At 32.7% G+C, this 17,253-nt stretch overlaps 1 protein-coding gene across 1 annotated transcript in view; it reads right to left on the reverse strand.

The window, feature by feature from the left end:
- LOC143245417 (Krueppel-like factor 7) overlaps positions 1-16,907 on the reverse strand; it is a 133,874-nt gene extending 116,967 nt beyond the window's left edge. Inside the window, exon 1 of the mRNA XM_076491753.1 lies at positions 16,383-16,907. Within this exon, the coding sequence (XP_076347868.1) occupies positions 16,383-16,487 (105 nt within the window). The 5' untranslated portion in view covers positions 16,488-16,907. The remainder of the gene's footprint in view (positions 1-16,382) is intronic.
- Between the last annotated feature and the right edge of the window lie 346 nt (positions 16,908-17,253).

Here is a 17,253-nt window from a genome sequence, read left to right on the forward strand (position 1 = left end):
AATTCTGAGATATTTACTTCATTATTGATGTATTAAATACATTATAAGGACTTGAACAAGTGGTGAACGTGTCGTGCTTCAAAGCTAAAGGTCTAAGGTTCGTGCTATGAGGCCGCTGAGCACGTTCCACAGTTTCACCTGTGAGTTCACCATAACAATATCGTCACTTAAGTAATAACAATGAAACTCATCTAAAGCGAAACTGAATGATGATTCTCAAGTTAAAATATAGTTATTATAAAATATTAGCAATAATTTGAAATGTTTTATTTTAGCTCCGAGTGCTTAAAGAAAGATTATGAATAACATCACGTAAACATGTTACAACAAGTTGAGCAGGAAGTAATATACCTAAGAACCAGGGGATTTCCCTTCTCTACTTATAACAGATAGTAAATGAAGTGATTTATTATAGAGTTTCTATTCTCTACTTACAAAAAGCAGTAAACAACAACAGAAACACAATACTTCAGTTTTGATACGAGAAGAAACCTAAACGTAATTGTTCTCTTCTTTTTTAGTTTAAATTAAGACAGGCCGTATAGAAAATGATAATGATTAGTAAAGCTTAAACTTATCAGAAAAAAAAAAATATGAATTTTACTTGTCCTGTGATAAGAGTCGTACTTATTAGAAGTACTAATCTCTATTCATGAATGAAGTGGCTTGTCGCCTCAAATGCGAGACCTGGCGCCACGGGAGACATATTTAGTACTCACTTACTTGGATTACAGAAATTCCTAATCATTTGACAGTGCAATACTGCCACGGTAGGACTTGCAGCTGGAGTTTTATTTCATACCTATAACCAAAGAAGTTCATTTGTATAGCAAGATTATTAAACAGTGTCAAGCCAAATGATAGAGCGTTCAGGGAAACAATGGATTTCGAAACATATCTCAAACACATCTAGCAAAACGTCCATGTCCACAAATTGATCACTATTGTAACATAAGAGAACTCTCTAGCACAAAACATTTGATGAAACTGTTTATATCCCTTGAAACAAAAAACAATACTATAAATAAAGGCCGAAGTTAATCAGATCTAGAAACGTTCTGCCACATCTCAAAATTAATGGCTGATTTTGGTGAGAAAGATGTTGGAAAAAATTGTACACAGAAATTTCATTCGACCACATTCATATTACAAATTTCCAATGGATTCTTGGGTCTTTTGACTCAAATTTGGACGATCGTTAGAAACTAGTGTTTGGTCTATAGTTGAATTTGTTGCCCTTTACAGAAAGTTGTTACACATGCCGTTTTGACAGGTTGCTGTTTTCATAATCATGGCAATCGAAGTAAGCATGATGTAGTACGGAAGGTGTAGGTCCGAGTGCAACAACACTCGTATAAAGTACGGTTACCGTAATTTAAATACATGTTTATACTTTAAAAAATAATCATTAATATATTCTTTATAGAAAGAATAAGCTAAATTGCGTACCTAATTTAAAGTAGGACCACTAAACCTTCTGTTGATGAAGTACAACCATTTTTATAGCGTTACTACAGAACTCAGTTTAAATAACATAAAGATGAGTTTAATACTTTCAAGTAAATTTTAACGTATAATGGAGAGACAAGGTCTGATACGCATAAAATATGTTGAAAAAAGAAACCTCACTTTCCACTTGAAATAAATACCCCTAACGTCATATAGCTACATCTAAAATAAATACTCCTAAAATCATATAACAACGTCTAAAATAAATATTCCTAAAGTCATATAGCTACGTTAAAATAAATACTACTAACGTCATATAAGTTACGTCTAAAGTAAATACTTCTAAAATCATATAACAACGTCTAAAACAAATATTCCTAAAATCATATAACTACGTCTAAAATAAACATCCCTATAACTGTATAACACGTCTAAACAAACGTTTTAAAACTGCCAACGTTTTTCAAACTGTTCATAGAGTTGAGTAACGCAGATCTGGAGAGTCTTAATGATATGACGTTCCTGGAGTAATAAAAAATGATTTATTAAATGACGTATGCGAGAGAAGAAAAAGAGGAAACGACAGTGCCTGTGTAAAATAATTCGTCAGCACTTCCGTTTAGTCAACCTACTGGTTACTTTTGGTAACCGGTATGAAGCCGTCTGTATTGATACGAGTAAGAATAACTCGTTGAATTTGGTTAGTTTTATCCTATGCCAGCTGAATGTAGATAATTAATTCAATCATTCTTCATACGACAGAGGTTGTTTTTTTTTACGATCCACTTGTGTGATGTTTTTTTTTTTCAAGTTTGCTGGTTTTTTTACGGAGTTTTGTATGCGACGTCTTTGTTAACGACTTATTATGGAATGTAAAATCAATATTGGGGCCAAACTACAATTTGAGAGAAACAAGTAACACATTTTATTACATTTTAGCAAGTGCATTTGTCTTCCGAAAAAATGACGAATATTTGATTTATGTTATTCTTCAGAATTTTGTTGGTTATACATTCAAGTGTCCTGTAAACAGAGACAATTAATTTTTCTCAACCGAATAGAATCCATCATTTCTCCTTGTAACCCATAAAAATTAGCCTTTCGACAATACGAAGAAGTAGATGTATCGTAAGTTATGTTCTGGGTCTCTAATACAATGTCGTAATGTTTACTTATTTTTCGCTCATACACTATTCCCAAAAAACGCCCTGATTAACACTTAATAAAGTAAAAAATATATAATTAACTTACTAGTCATTATCAAAATAGAAAAACTTTTGAAAAATTACTATTTCAACTACGTCTTTTCGTGTTGGGACAGTGGCAAGTCTACGGATTTACAACTCTAAAATCAGGGTTCAATTCCTCTTGGTTGACACAACAAATAACATGATCTATCTTTGCTATAAGATTTGGTGTTTATTATTAAGTTCGCGCAAAGCTACATGAGGGCTATCTGCGATAATTATCAATAATTTAGCAGTGTAAGACTAGAGAAAAGGCAGTTAGTCATCACCACCCACCGCCAACTCTTGAGCTACTCTTTTATCGACGAATAGTGGGATTGATCATCACATTTAAACGCTCCGTGACTGAAAGGGCGAGCATGTTTGGTGGAATAGGGATTCATAACCGTGACCCTCGTGCCGGGCTTGTTTTTAAGATCTAGAGCATACAAAATTTATACTTTTATTTTTATCGTATCTCATTATAATACCTTCCTTATTTATATTATTACGTATTAGAATTTAAAATAACCCGAAACTGAGTTAAATGGCCAGATTTGTTAGAAGTTAATTAATATAAATATGTATGAAATTTATAATATTTGTCATAAGATTGATACACACAGTTTTTTTTTTTTTTTAATACAAATACATTTCGATATACAAGCATTTAAGGCAATTTTCAATAAGGTTATTGCAAATAATAATTTATGTAAAACGTTTTACAAATTTACAAACAATACTGAGTCCTCTATCTAGTCTGGAACTTCTTCAGCATCTCATGAAGGGTCTTATGATGGGCGAGTTAATTTCGAGTTGATTTTGGTACAAATCAGTTAATAAAAGATCTAGCTGACTCTGAGTTTTTTATTTTTAGCTTATCAAGTGTAAAGTTTAATTACCATATAAATTATCTATGTTTTATATATAAGTCTGCATATCAATCATTTTAAAACACCATTCGATCCTGACGATGACCGAAGAAGGTCGAAACGTTGTTCGCTCTTCTATGTAAAATATTTTCTCAACCCAAACGAGCCGTTTTTGCATATAAAAAACTACCGAGGTTTGATAAGTCAGATGTAATAGCAGCCTAAAGTATCATGTTAAATGCAATTTTTACACGAAAAGCATGTAATTATTAACATCTTAAGCATGCAGTTTAGTACAAATGCATCGCACGTGTTGTGTTTTCATAATAATTTATCGTGTGTGATACAATACTTATTTTACTAGTTTGAAAAACTTTAGAAACATGAAAGACGATACTAAGATGACGCCATAGCATGCCGTAGCATCTTGTATGCAAACCGACAAACTATAACATGTGCTCAAACGTTTTGGTACTATGTTTGAAAAATACAAATACCATGAGCTCATCATGAGAGGTTAACATGCTAATTAAGACAAAAAAAACTTTAATAGAGGTAAAACGCTAATACATAAGTAACCTTGAAGTGTGTAAAAGGATCAAATGTTAGACATACAACTATAATACTTCTAAGCAACGATTTAATTTTTTTATTGAGTATTCAAACTCCTTAAGTCATGAATGTCTGACACGACTGATTGTTGATCTTTTCAAAATTTGTCATGACCCAATAGATTGATTAAAAACTCCTATGCAAAAGGTGCCTTGGTTAAATTTTTTGTTTGTTTTTAATTTTGCGCAAAACTACACGAGGGCTATCAGCGCTAGCTTAGCAGAGAAAGAGTAAAGGGGGGCATCTAATCGTAATCTCTCTCCGCCAACTCTTGTACTACTCTTTTACCAACGAAAAGTTGGATTGATCGTCACATTATAACGCCCCCACAGCTGAATGGACGATCATCTACAGTGGGCTAGATATTTCGAACCTGCGACTCTTAGGTTGCAAGTCGACCATCTGGTCATGGCGGTCCGCTTATTTTAACGGACGTTTGATGGTTTCAAGTTGGTTATTTGTACGTTTATCGTAAAGAACCTCGACCTTCCGACGTCTTCAGACCAGGCACATTAAAGCTTCAGCAAACGTCACTGGTGCAATATGGGTGATAAACAGTTCTATATAAAGCACCAAAATATGTTCTACTCTTGTAAGTCTCTTAACTGGGAAATACCTTGGAGATTTAGTACCTTAACATATGCCTAATCTACCGTGATTAACAGTAACTGAGTGACACGAATGCATGGAAAGCTAAGCGAAATGAGGATCTATTCTTGATTCTTCTGTCGCGAAAATCACAGCGAGGAACAAATTACAAACTGGATAAAATATTACTGCAATAAGAACAAATATTAAAGTATCAGTGTTAATTTACAGATGAATGGCTCAAAGCTAAGAAGTAGACATTGCATCATTACACTTATTACGTATTTTCCACGTGTTGGTCCGGAACAACTATTTTATATTCTTATAATTGTGCAAGACTCACCTGCACGTCTTGAAACTTGTTTCAGATAGTGAGCGTGTTAGATTTGTTGCTATGCTTATTTCAATACGAATGAGAAAACAACCAAAACATTACACTAATTTCACGCGAACTTGTTCAACCATCGTAGGGTAGGTTATGTGGGTAGATGGATTATGCACAAGACGACTACGCATGTGACCATTTAAAGATGTTATGATACATATATTGGTTGGAGGATGAACAACGTAAAAAGTTGTCATATGATTTCTTGTTCTACTTGCTGCTGTACAGGTATTTCTCCTTAACGCATCTGCATTTCTATTACGTTATTATCTGTACACTTAAAAAAAAAAAACCATCACAAGTTGAACTCAATACGTAACGTTTCACTCTTCTGAACGTTAAGCATTTTAGGTTTTATACAACTACTCGAGAAAATTGAATATGAACCATTAGTATAACGTTTCCCTGCATGACAGTTTTTTTTTTAAAGTGATTTGTTGATTTCGTTTTAACCCAGTATAGCAACTCCTACTTTTTACTGTACAGGTTTATTATTTCGACACGTGACCGCTTCTTTCCGTTTTTATTACCCTATTTCACCGTAGCAGTTTTTCGTGTCAGATAAAGCACAGCAAAAATAAGACATGCTATGAATTGTTTTACTTCAAGGGAGCAATATTGTAATATGATTAGGTGTTGCATTGTTAAACACTCTAAGCTATATATTTAGTGAGATGTTTTACTTCAAGGGAGCAATATTGTAATATGATTAGGTGTTGCATTGTTAAACACTCTAAGCTATATATTTAGTGAGATGTTTTACTTCAAGGGAGCAATATTGTAATATGATTAGGTGTTGCATTGTTAAACACTCTAAGCTATATATTTAGTGAGATGTTTTACTTCAAGGGAGCAATATTGTAATATGATTAGGTGTTGCATTGTTAAACACTCTAAGCTATATATTTAGTGAGATGTTTTACTTCAAGGGAGCAATATTGTAATATGATTAGGTGTTGCATTGTTAAACACTCTAAGCTATATATTTAGTGAGATGTTTTACTAGTTCACGAGCTGCATTTTCCTTCGCGAGATATATTTTTTATTTACTTTTGTCTCACCGGGGACTACACCATCATGATATATACTGAGGAGGTCCACAAGTTAGAATCCTTAGAAAATATCAGAACACAGACTTCAGACTAAAGGAGAGCAAATTTGTTTTCATATCACTGAACATTTTGTAATGATCGTATAAGGAACAGTATAAGACAATTAACATACTGAAGTCATTAGGAAATACACACGCCATAACAGGACTGAATTTCATATAAAACATTAATCTCATTTTAGTCATTTCAAAATTTTCGATTACTGACAATATTTACTCTTACCATAAAAACTGTCGACTCATAATTTCTTTTACAATAAGTATGATTAACGATTTTTATTGTAAACGCATATTAAATGAGAATAAAATATGTAAGTAAATAGCTTACTAAAAGAGACAGAATAATATTGTAAAATAGTTAATTTAATGAACTTTTCATTGTGATTTAATTATTCAAAATGTCCATTTAATGTGATGAACCTAATAAATTACAGTTGTTAGTTAAAATACAATTTAACAATTAGGGAAAATTGTATTTACTCCAGTCTTTGAACGAATGACTTTTTATCCGTTTTTTTTATCAAACTATTTTCAGAGTTTATTCACATGAAATGTCTTATTTTAGTCAAGCTTCATTTACTAAAATGTTTGAATACGCTCACATGTAGGTTGCTTTGTTTACATTGAGGTAACTTTGTTATCCTAGACATACAATGTGCTAAATATAGTTATGTAACTTCGAAGAAAAGTATGTATCCTTGAAGCATTTGAAAATAGCAAAACTGACTGATGAAATGTGTACAATGTAGTAACTTCTACATGGGAAGTGTTCAATAAACATGAATACCCTGGTTTGCTAGTTTTGATTTTATGTATAAATATTCACTCAGATAGTCTAGTTTTATGAAAATAAACTTATGAAATTCATTTTTTACAAACAGCATAACAACAAATCCAGTTGTCAAGGCCCCCTAATAGCACAGCATTGTATCTGAGAGCTCACACCGCTAGAAACCGGGTTTCGATACCCATGGTAAGCAGAGCGCAGATAGCCCATTATGTAGCGTTGTGCTTAATTCTAAACAAACCAGCTGCAGAGTGAAGTTAACAAACATTTGTTGGAATATCAATACTGACATCAAACTACACATTCGTCAATACTGACATCACACTACACATTCGTAGTTTTCTCTTCGCCTTATTCTTGTATCAGACAACTGATAATAATAAGACTTCTTATTCGTCTCGACCCTTGATGTTCATGACAGATCAACAAATTATTATTTATTGCAAGCTCTTGTGATACACTTAATACAACCAATACTTTAATCATGATAATGTAACTTAAAAAAAAACATGAAACAAAACTATTTTCCATTTTAACTACAATACACTGAACAAAGACCGATAAGGATTAACTTAATTTTTTATATTTACTTTCTGTCACCAAGGCATAATATCTCTCTGGTGTCTTGAGTTTAAATCAATACTATGACAATGTGGATCTAACATTCGCTATCCTAATTTCTTCTGTTCTTCATTAAGGGTTTCTTAATATTCCCTTCAACAACAAGTCTACGTCACCCTCTTCTATTCAATACTTATAACAACACATCAAAACTATGTTGATGTTCAGTATTTACCGTCAAAACAACGTGCTGGTTTTATATCTAGTGGTTAAAGCAAACTAACATGGCTTTTTGAAGTCCGCTATAATAAAACTTACATAACAATTAACTTCCTAGTATTCTTTAATGATCACTAACACAGCATGCCTCTGTTATAATTTTTATGATCAAAACAAGATTGCATTGGATTGAATGTAAGCCTTCGTCGGCACTAGATACAGCAGTTATAATGTGGTTGATATATTATTACATTTTACTCACTTTCCTCATAAGATCGTAGAATTACTATTATAGTTTGGTTTGCTTTGAATTTCGCGCAAAGCTACACGAGAGCTATCTGCACTAGTCGTCCCTAATTTAGTAGTGTAAGACTAGAGGAAAGGTAGCTAGTCATCACCACCTACCGCCAACTCTTGGGCTACTCTTTTACCCACAAATAGTGGGATTGAACGTCACTTTATAACGCCCCACGGCTGAAAGGGCGATCATGTTTGTTATGACGGGGATTCGAAGCCGCGGCCCTTGGATTACGAGTGGAGTGTTTTAACCACCCATCTATGCCGGGCCTACTAATATAGTCTTCAGCCGTTGAAATTATGATCATTTGACCCGCTACTGGCTCGAAATGTGTAACTCACTGACTCACTAGTTATTTTGAATGACCAATAAACTTAATTCAAATAAAATAAATAAAAAATATTAATAGTAAGCAATTTGGTGTTAAAATAAATAATTTGGTGTTCATAAAAATAAAAAAACTGTTTCTAACGTGTACTGACTTAAGTAACATCTTAAAATTTGTAGTTCACACCAAAGCAGTTGTTGTTCTAGCTGTTTATGAAATAGAAAGGTTAACATTAAATATTGCTGCATCAGGCATATCCCAGCTGACCATATAAGCCATGATACTAAGCGAAAGGCCACATCGGCACTAGATATACCAGATATTATGTGGTTAACAATATCCATTATACTCTTCTTTACTTAAACGTATAAGCTTTTGTACTTTGTAATATCTGTTTCCACAGAAATTAATATAATGGATATACAAAGATGGCAGTGGTTCGTAATTTATTTTCAAAATGATATAGTTTACACTATTTACCACAGTCGTTTCAAATATTTGTTCTATAAACAAAACGCATTTCGTTTAAAACGATACTCATTGTTGGTTTCGTAACTCTAAAATCTGATGTAATTTATTCTCATTAATAATTATCATGGTTCACTTTCATTACAGTTTAACGCACAGTTTCTATAGTCGACAGTTTTAATGATTCATACATGATGTTTTCCCTCATCAAACGTGATTCGACAATTTCCTAAGAGTCCTGCATGGTCACTGTTTCCTACAACATTATGGTAAGTACTTGAACTTGTTTGTTTCTCGAGAATAATTATGTTACAACACGTCGTTTCTGGAATCTGCTCAACTGTGAATTACATTAAACGATGGATCATTATTTTCAGTTCTTGCATGACTTTACTAGATTATATATTTTAAGGATGTATGATGTAACACATTTCTGGACATGCATGCTTAAGAATCGACTTTACTTCAATTACAAACGATCTCATCAAGTATGCTGTAATGCAATGGCCCAAATATTAAAAACATTAAAATTTCTTACAATTTTGGCATGTGAAAAGTCACTAGAAAACTATTCGATGAGCACAAGGAACTACATTTACTTGTAAAAAGATAACACACAAAAGCAAAGTAAAATTTGCTTTTCCTGCTACATTAAATTTCCAATAGGTGCAACAGAAGAATAATCGAAAATAAACTTTTCCAAATATTTCTATTATTCATGTAAATTACATATGACAGATGAAAATGCATAAAAAAACAAGGTTTCAATAAAAGCTCGTAAATGTATTTTTGGAATGTAAATTGGAATAAAAGTGGTTTCATATTATAGACAAACAGTCGAACCTAAGTACGCCAAACTTGAATATGTCGAATAGCTGGTTGATGTGATATTTGAAATTCATTTTCATCCAATGCTTTAAAGATTTATTTTATCTAGTGCGCTGCAGTTATTACGTATGAAAATTAAAGTCAATGTTTCAGATCAGTTATCTCGATCCTCTGATATTTCAAATAAATTTCCAAAGTCCTTGGTACTTGATCTTGGATTGTTTAGCAGCTATGAATTTAGCAAAAGCACCAACATACCTTTATGAACATGTTAAAATACTTTTAGAATAAATAGATGGAAGGATAAAAAATCGCATGTTAGGTGACTTTTAACTGTCAAAGCTGTTCGTGATATTATAGACGCTCTTGCAAATTTCAGACACCTGTAAAACTGATAAGAATGAAATTTTCTGAAAATAATATATTAAAATGAATCAACTTTAAGAAAGATCTATTATCATTACTATAATAGTATAGAATTGTTTTTTAATTATTGAGAAATGACAAGTCATCAACCATTCAGGGAAATTTTGATCATAAGTCACATATAACCACGGATATTAGTGGTTTTTAAAGACAATTTATTGATTGATCGAATACTAATGAAATGTAAAACGTTATGTTGTCATTACTGAACTAATACAAGGAAAAATAATGGTTATCTTAAGTAACATAGGTATGTGTTATTGTGTTTAAATGTGTAGTCTACTGTGAAAGAAAAGAAATAAAATGTATCTTTGTTAGTAATATTGTTACGATTGTTACTTAGTCGAGTTAAATACTTCCTCTCGTAAGAAATCGTTTCCGCTTTCTTGTGTAAGAATGCTATAGTAATCAACAATGCTTTGTAAATGTCTTAAACAAACGCTGTAAAACAACATTGATCTTAATGAAGGATTAGCTGAATTACAATTATTTTTACTATTATCTAAAAAGTAAGGGCTGTATTTTTTAATATTATTTTCATCTTTATCAACTTTGGTTTCATATAACGGTTTCAGTTTCCTTGTTTTCAACTTCCATCACGTTTAGTGATACACTTACCTCAATACTTTTGTGTTTTCACATTACAAAACAGTATACAGCACTCTTCCATTTCGAGTCACATAAGGTGCCATTAAAATAATGTAAAAACGAATTATAGAAATAAACAAAAAATACGAAAATGAAAACGAAACATCAGAAAATGTCTCCTGACATGTCTTACAACTGAAATTAATGATATCTTGTTTGATGTTTATTATTGTTTCATGAAAGCAGAGAATGGATTTTCTTTACTAAACAAACTTCAAACATAGCTTCATTAAGGTCATATAATTATTAATAAGTGAAACTTACTTATGTTTTGAGCTTATTAATAGTGCTGAGAATCTTTTAAAAAATATATAATAAAATGTTTTACAAGATTGACACTTCTAAAAGAAACTCACTATCTGAGTGAAATTTATCTACTCGTTACATTTCAGTGATTTTTACACTTCCTAAGCTTTTGATCAAAACTCATGATGAATACATGGAAATTCCGTATACGATTATTATGAAATATCGATAAGTTTTCATGTAATTATAAGTACTATAGTAATCAATAAATAACCAGAACCGGTCGGGAACGATTGTCTTGCCATTACTGATTTTTTTTTTTTTTTTGCTTTATTGAATGCGTTTTACTGTTTGAGTATAAAAGTAAAATTTAGGGTTACTAGAAACTCTTGAAACTAAGCTCAATCGATAGTATATATATATATGTACATATTACCTTTTATTGACCTTGCAAGCCTAGGTAAGTATCCTTTATTACAGAAGGATAGCCCGACTCTATTTTAGACGTTAGTTCTATAAATAAAAGTGTCATAAAAATTGTTGAAAACTCATTACGTGTCCTTTCAACAAGTAACTATTTCTTCGGCTACATAATGATTATTAAGGTAGCCCATTAGCTTAACCAGGATATCATTGTTCTTAGAATAATAAATATCGTTATAAGTGTTAATTTTGTGCCAGTAGGTGGTGTTCGAGCCAAGGTTTCGTATTATGTACCTTGTTTTTTGTGCGAAGAAATTATTTTGATGACGTTTTTATGACTTAGAAACCCATACTTTGCATTCCATAACTCCACATTTCCGCTCATTAACTTCACCTGTAATTCACTTATATAAACAATACTGCGACTTTTAGCGACAACCCAAAGTTTGGTTGATGTTCAATAAACAAAAAATACAAAAGTTGTTAAACCAGAGACAAACATTATAATTATTTTATTAAGTATAATCATTATAATCTATCTTGCTCCACGTGGCAAAACAATACACAAAACAAAACATGCCATATTTTTGGCTGTTTTCCAATAAGTATGAATATTTTGTTTGTTTGTGTTGTTTGTTTCTTTTAATTTCGTGCAGAGCTACACGAGAACTATCTGCGCTAGCTATCCCTAATTTTACAGTGTAAGATTAGAGGGAAGCCAGCTAGTCATCACCACCCACCGCCAACTCTTTGGCTACTCTTTCCATAACGACTAGTGGGATTGATCGCACGTTATAACGCCCCCACAGGTTACAGGGCGAGCATGTTTGGTGTGACGGGGATTCGAATCCGCGACCCTCGGATTACTAGTCGAGTGCCTTAATCACCTGGCTATGCCGGGCCATGAATATTTTGATGGTTGCCTACAGACTGATGGACGCAAAATTTTTTCATGACATGTTCTTAACTGTGAAATATTGTTGGCTCTCTGAGAATATAAATGGCTGAGTGCAATTTCTTAAAATTATTTTGAACATATAAGTTAGCAAGTCACGTAATAATCGTTAGAACGAAATGAATTAGTTCTGCATTTTAACATCGTTTGGCGTAATGTAGGCAGTGTGACGCTAAGAGCTTTTGTGAAGGATATATAAAAGCACTTTCTGGCGCAAAACACAATAATATCATAAAAATCAGGGATTTCGAATTTCCAGTACAGAGATATTTATTTTACTTAATGGAATATGGAAACAAAAGAATGTGGATCAACTTCGGGCACCAGAAAGAGGCTTCAACAAGTCGTTCTCAAAAGCATCACATGTGTCTATTCAACTGTCTTATACCTAAAGCTTCTCTAAAATGAAGGGGATACTCATGTTATTTCATATGAAGATATACCGCTCATATAAATAAAGCACCTATGTATTTCTGTGTGATTGAAATATTGAAATGGGTGCTGGGAAACCATTGACCTCGTACACGACATTGAATATAAAAATCATCCAGGAGTTAACCAGTGGTGTGGTTTTAACGTGGCAACCTAAAACGAAGCGTTTTGCAATGGAAACTGCTTTTTGGTAGTATTTCCAAAAAACACGGTCGTCAAATGGAGCATGAATTGACATGTTGTAACGTTGTGTTAAGGCTTCAAAATAGGTTTGACGTCACGTTTTTAACCTCAGTATAGACATAATAAAACAAGCAAAAAGAAGCATTAATAAAATCTCTTTTATTATTATTGAAAATAACACCATGCATACTGATGACGAAAATAACATTACACAGCCTGGTAGTGACAATAATGGCACAGCTGACTTAAAACGCAAGAATCTGGGTGTCTACCTGTAGTGGGCAGAGTACAGATAACCCATCGTGTAGCTTTGTGCTTAATTCAAAACAACAACAATAATGGCGTACAGTTCGTACCAATTTCATTGAAATAAATCGACTCGTAATCTGAGGGTCGCCTGTTTGAATCCCCGTCCGACAAACATGTTTTCCCTTTCAGCCGTGGGAGCGTTATAATGTGACGGTCAATCCTACTATTCATTGGTAAAAGAGAAGCCCAAGAGTTGGTGTTGGGTGGTGATGACTAGCTGCTTTCCCTCTTGTCTTACACTACTAAATTAGGGACGGCTAGCGCAGATAGCCTTCGAGAGCGTTGCGTGAAATTCAAAACAAACCAAAGATAGGATCATATTAATTAACAGTATTTTTGTATCTTAAAAGTTTAATGACTGGTTTAAGGCAGGCATGGGAATATTTAAACTCTTGTCACTGAAAATTGCGATTAAAGGTTGTGTAAAAAACAAACAAACTTAATAATTAAATCGATGAATAGAATGCGTATTGCCGAATAATCTTGATTCGGCTTAGAGCCTAACATATTAATATGTGAGGTAAGATTGCTGCTCAAGTATCAAAATCATCTTTTTAATGACAAACGTTGTAGCTAGTAATCGATAGATAAAGAATAAGGTAAAAAGCAAAGTCTTATAACATTTCTACTCCTTTGTCATAAAATATTTCCTTTCATGTTTCCTAAGACGATGATAAACGCACTTGTATAGAACGTTAAGAGCGTCAAGATTCTGAGAATGAGTTAGTATACCTATGTGTGAAGTTGAGGCGGGAAAGCTAGTACCTATATTTAGATATAAAAGATGGGAATGTAACGTACATGATGTACGTTATCTATGTGCTACTTTTACGTCCGACCTGTCTCTCAACAACGCGTACCAACTGGCATGGAAATGTTCAGACAAGCCTGTTTACTACACATCGTTTCGTTACTATAGCGATGGAGCTGCACGGGTCTTCATTGGACGATATTTAAAATAGTCGTCATATAAGGAATTTGTGAGTATATTCTAAACAGTTATAAATTAGTAGTACAGATGAAATAATTAAAAATAGTAAAACTCCGTTTGATAAAACATATCTTAACAACACCTTGATGGAAATACCTGTCTATCTCATTCCATTCCAAACTCCCTTCGATTCATTATATTCGAGTAAAATATGAACATTGTTTGTTTTTCCTACTAAAACCCTCGGTGTTAATTAATGTTTCCTAGCAAGGCTTATGCAACAAAATAACACTATATAACACAAATTTTGTTCCTGGAAAGTATGTGTTGTTTCTTAATTGCTTATGTTGTAACAGTACAGAAAATGGCCATTATTCCCTTCAAACTTTGCTTTTGTGACCTGGATAATGAAATTTATAATTAACCTATTTTCTATGTAAAAACGGGCAAATTTGCACATTTTCATTTACATAAGGTCTGAATAAAACAACATATGAATCAAGATTTGCATGTATTTATACTAAAGTCATACAAAAATGTTTATAAAGGAGTAGTTTCTCGAGATTTGTGACTGTAATGTAAATCACTTTCACATATCAGCCCCCAAATATAGTCTCTCATCATGTTTTCGTTATATGCTCCCATGTCACAAAAGCAAAGTTTGAAGAGAAAAATAGGTCTTTTCCATTTACTTTAGGCAAAAGCAATTTGGAAATAACACTTTCTGCCCAGGAACAAGAAAAAGGAAACATTTTGTTATATAGTGTAATCAACCGATACAAAAGTATCTTGAAGAGACGTGTTTTCAATTGCAAATGTCTTTTTAAGTTGTTAAGAGATTTTCAATGGATTAATTTAAAACTACAATTTTGAAATTCGTTAGGTCTGATTCAACATAATCATCAAAACTAAACAGAATCATTCTAATAATAAAGTATCACCTTGGGAATGCTGATTAACCAAACAGTAGATAATCGTTAGAACTTTATTACACTCAATACTAATGCATTTTGTATTAATATCTAACCACTAGCATTGTCGTAAAACAGAAGTTTGCTGCTATAAGTCATGTAGCATAAGTTTTATACAATTGTGCTATATTAACTAGGTCTCTAGAGAAGAAAGCAATTATGATCTCTGTGTTAACGTACCATGGTTTAAAATCTTCACGTAGTAGTTTCTACCTTTTACACACTCTACATAAATTAGTTTAATGTTAAATAAAAAAAAGGCAAACAGCCAAAAATGGCACAAAACCTTTTCCTCTTATATACAGTACTGACTTGTGTAAACTATAGTTTTAACGTATCATACGTTGATATCACATTATACATTAATTATATAATATTTGTATCATTTGACGAATAGCTTGATCTTTCAGCGACAAAAACAGAAACTTACCGAAACTACAGAATTTATTATTACCATTGAAGACACTTAGGTGTTTGAATTAAGACTAGATCATTTTAAGGAATTCAAAGAACCAGGTGTAAAAACAAGAGGTTTTACATATTACGACTATATTAATATAGCGTTAAATGGTAATGTTTCGTAGAATTTTACCACTGCTGGAAATACATTTTATCTAAAAATAATGAACTATATTGTTTAAAGTTTTTAAATATGTCAATAGTATTTTAAGTTGTAACTCAAAAACTATGGTTAAGGAAAGAAAATGTGCATATTGAACAGAGCTTGGCTTACAGTGTCAGAACTACAATGTTTTCCATACTAAAATTATACTTATTGGCTAAATGTAACAATGCACTTACGTTATAAATGTTTATCATTTTAATATGCTTTCTAACGCATTCCTCATTTTAAAATAGAATCAACTCCATAACAAGGGCATTAAGAGAGGGCTAGCAAATATCTCTTTCATCAAATTAATTTGTTAGAGACTAATTACAACGTGAGAACATTGTTAGGAACATACAGACAGACACAGGAAGACGAATGCAAGCGGAAATGTTGTCATTTACCTGATAGCTTGACGCAAGTAGCGGAACGAAAATACACCCTTGCTCCTGTTGTCACAAAAACACATAATGTAAAACATACTATCTTAGTAAATGCATTAATTCATAAAGCACCTACCTGTTGCCATATGTCTTCAAGAGATAGCTGGGAAGAGAAGTAGCCGGTATCATGGACAACCTGTAATTCTCTAAAAATATTACCACTTGGTAGAATGTCCATCATGAGATGAGAGAAGAGAAGTTGACAGTTTTGTTGCTTACTTTGTAGAAAATGTTAAAATATTATCCAGCTAAACTAAACACAAGCACACACAAAGGTTTAGATCCTATTGTTTTACATTTCTACTAGATACTATTGTTCATGAATATATTTATTTATTCGTGCATATATACACGCACATTTATACACACATACATATAAAGCTATGCATGTTTATCTTTATATGTACAGAGATATATATCTATAACAAGAGAGAGAGAGAACAAAGTTCGCCTGTCTACACAACTATCAAGTAAGCACTGTCACTGAATCATCCAAATTGTGAGCATATCACGAGTGGTGAGCACGAGTCTTGTCCTTACCAAATGTACGGTTCCCGAGTTCTGTGTTTTGCGCCAATGCAAGCAGTCTTACCTCCTCACACTAACACACAACTCTAGCCTCGCTAGCAGCCTTCACTGAATTGCCATCGCTGAGTTCGAGAGTTTAGAACTTGAACCTTAGCTTTGGTATTGCCCTCTGTTAAGGCGGTGAAACGTACTGACAAGAAAGAACAAGTGTTCCGTAAACACTATCGTATTGAAAATGGTTCTCCATATTTTCATAATTTACGCTTTTTTAATGCATTTGTCTCTACATTTGAACAGAAGGTAAGAGTTACACAGAAAAATAAATGTATATATTCTGTTAAACATAACTATTCATATTTATACGGAAGTTTGCTCGTGAACTTTATGAAAAACGTATCTTGAACGCTATAGAAATAGAA

Source organism: Tachypleus tridentatus, chromosome 1 (genome assembly GCF_004210375.1).
Source record: "Tachypleus tridentatus isolate NWPU-2018 chromosome 1, ASM421037v1, whole genome shotgun sequence".
Lineage (NCBI taxonomy): Eukaryota > Metazoa > Arthropoda > Merostomata > Xiphosura > Limulidae > Tachypleus > Tachypleus tridentatus.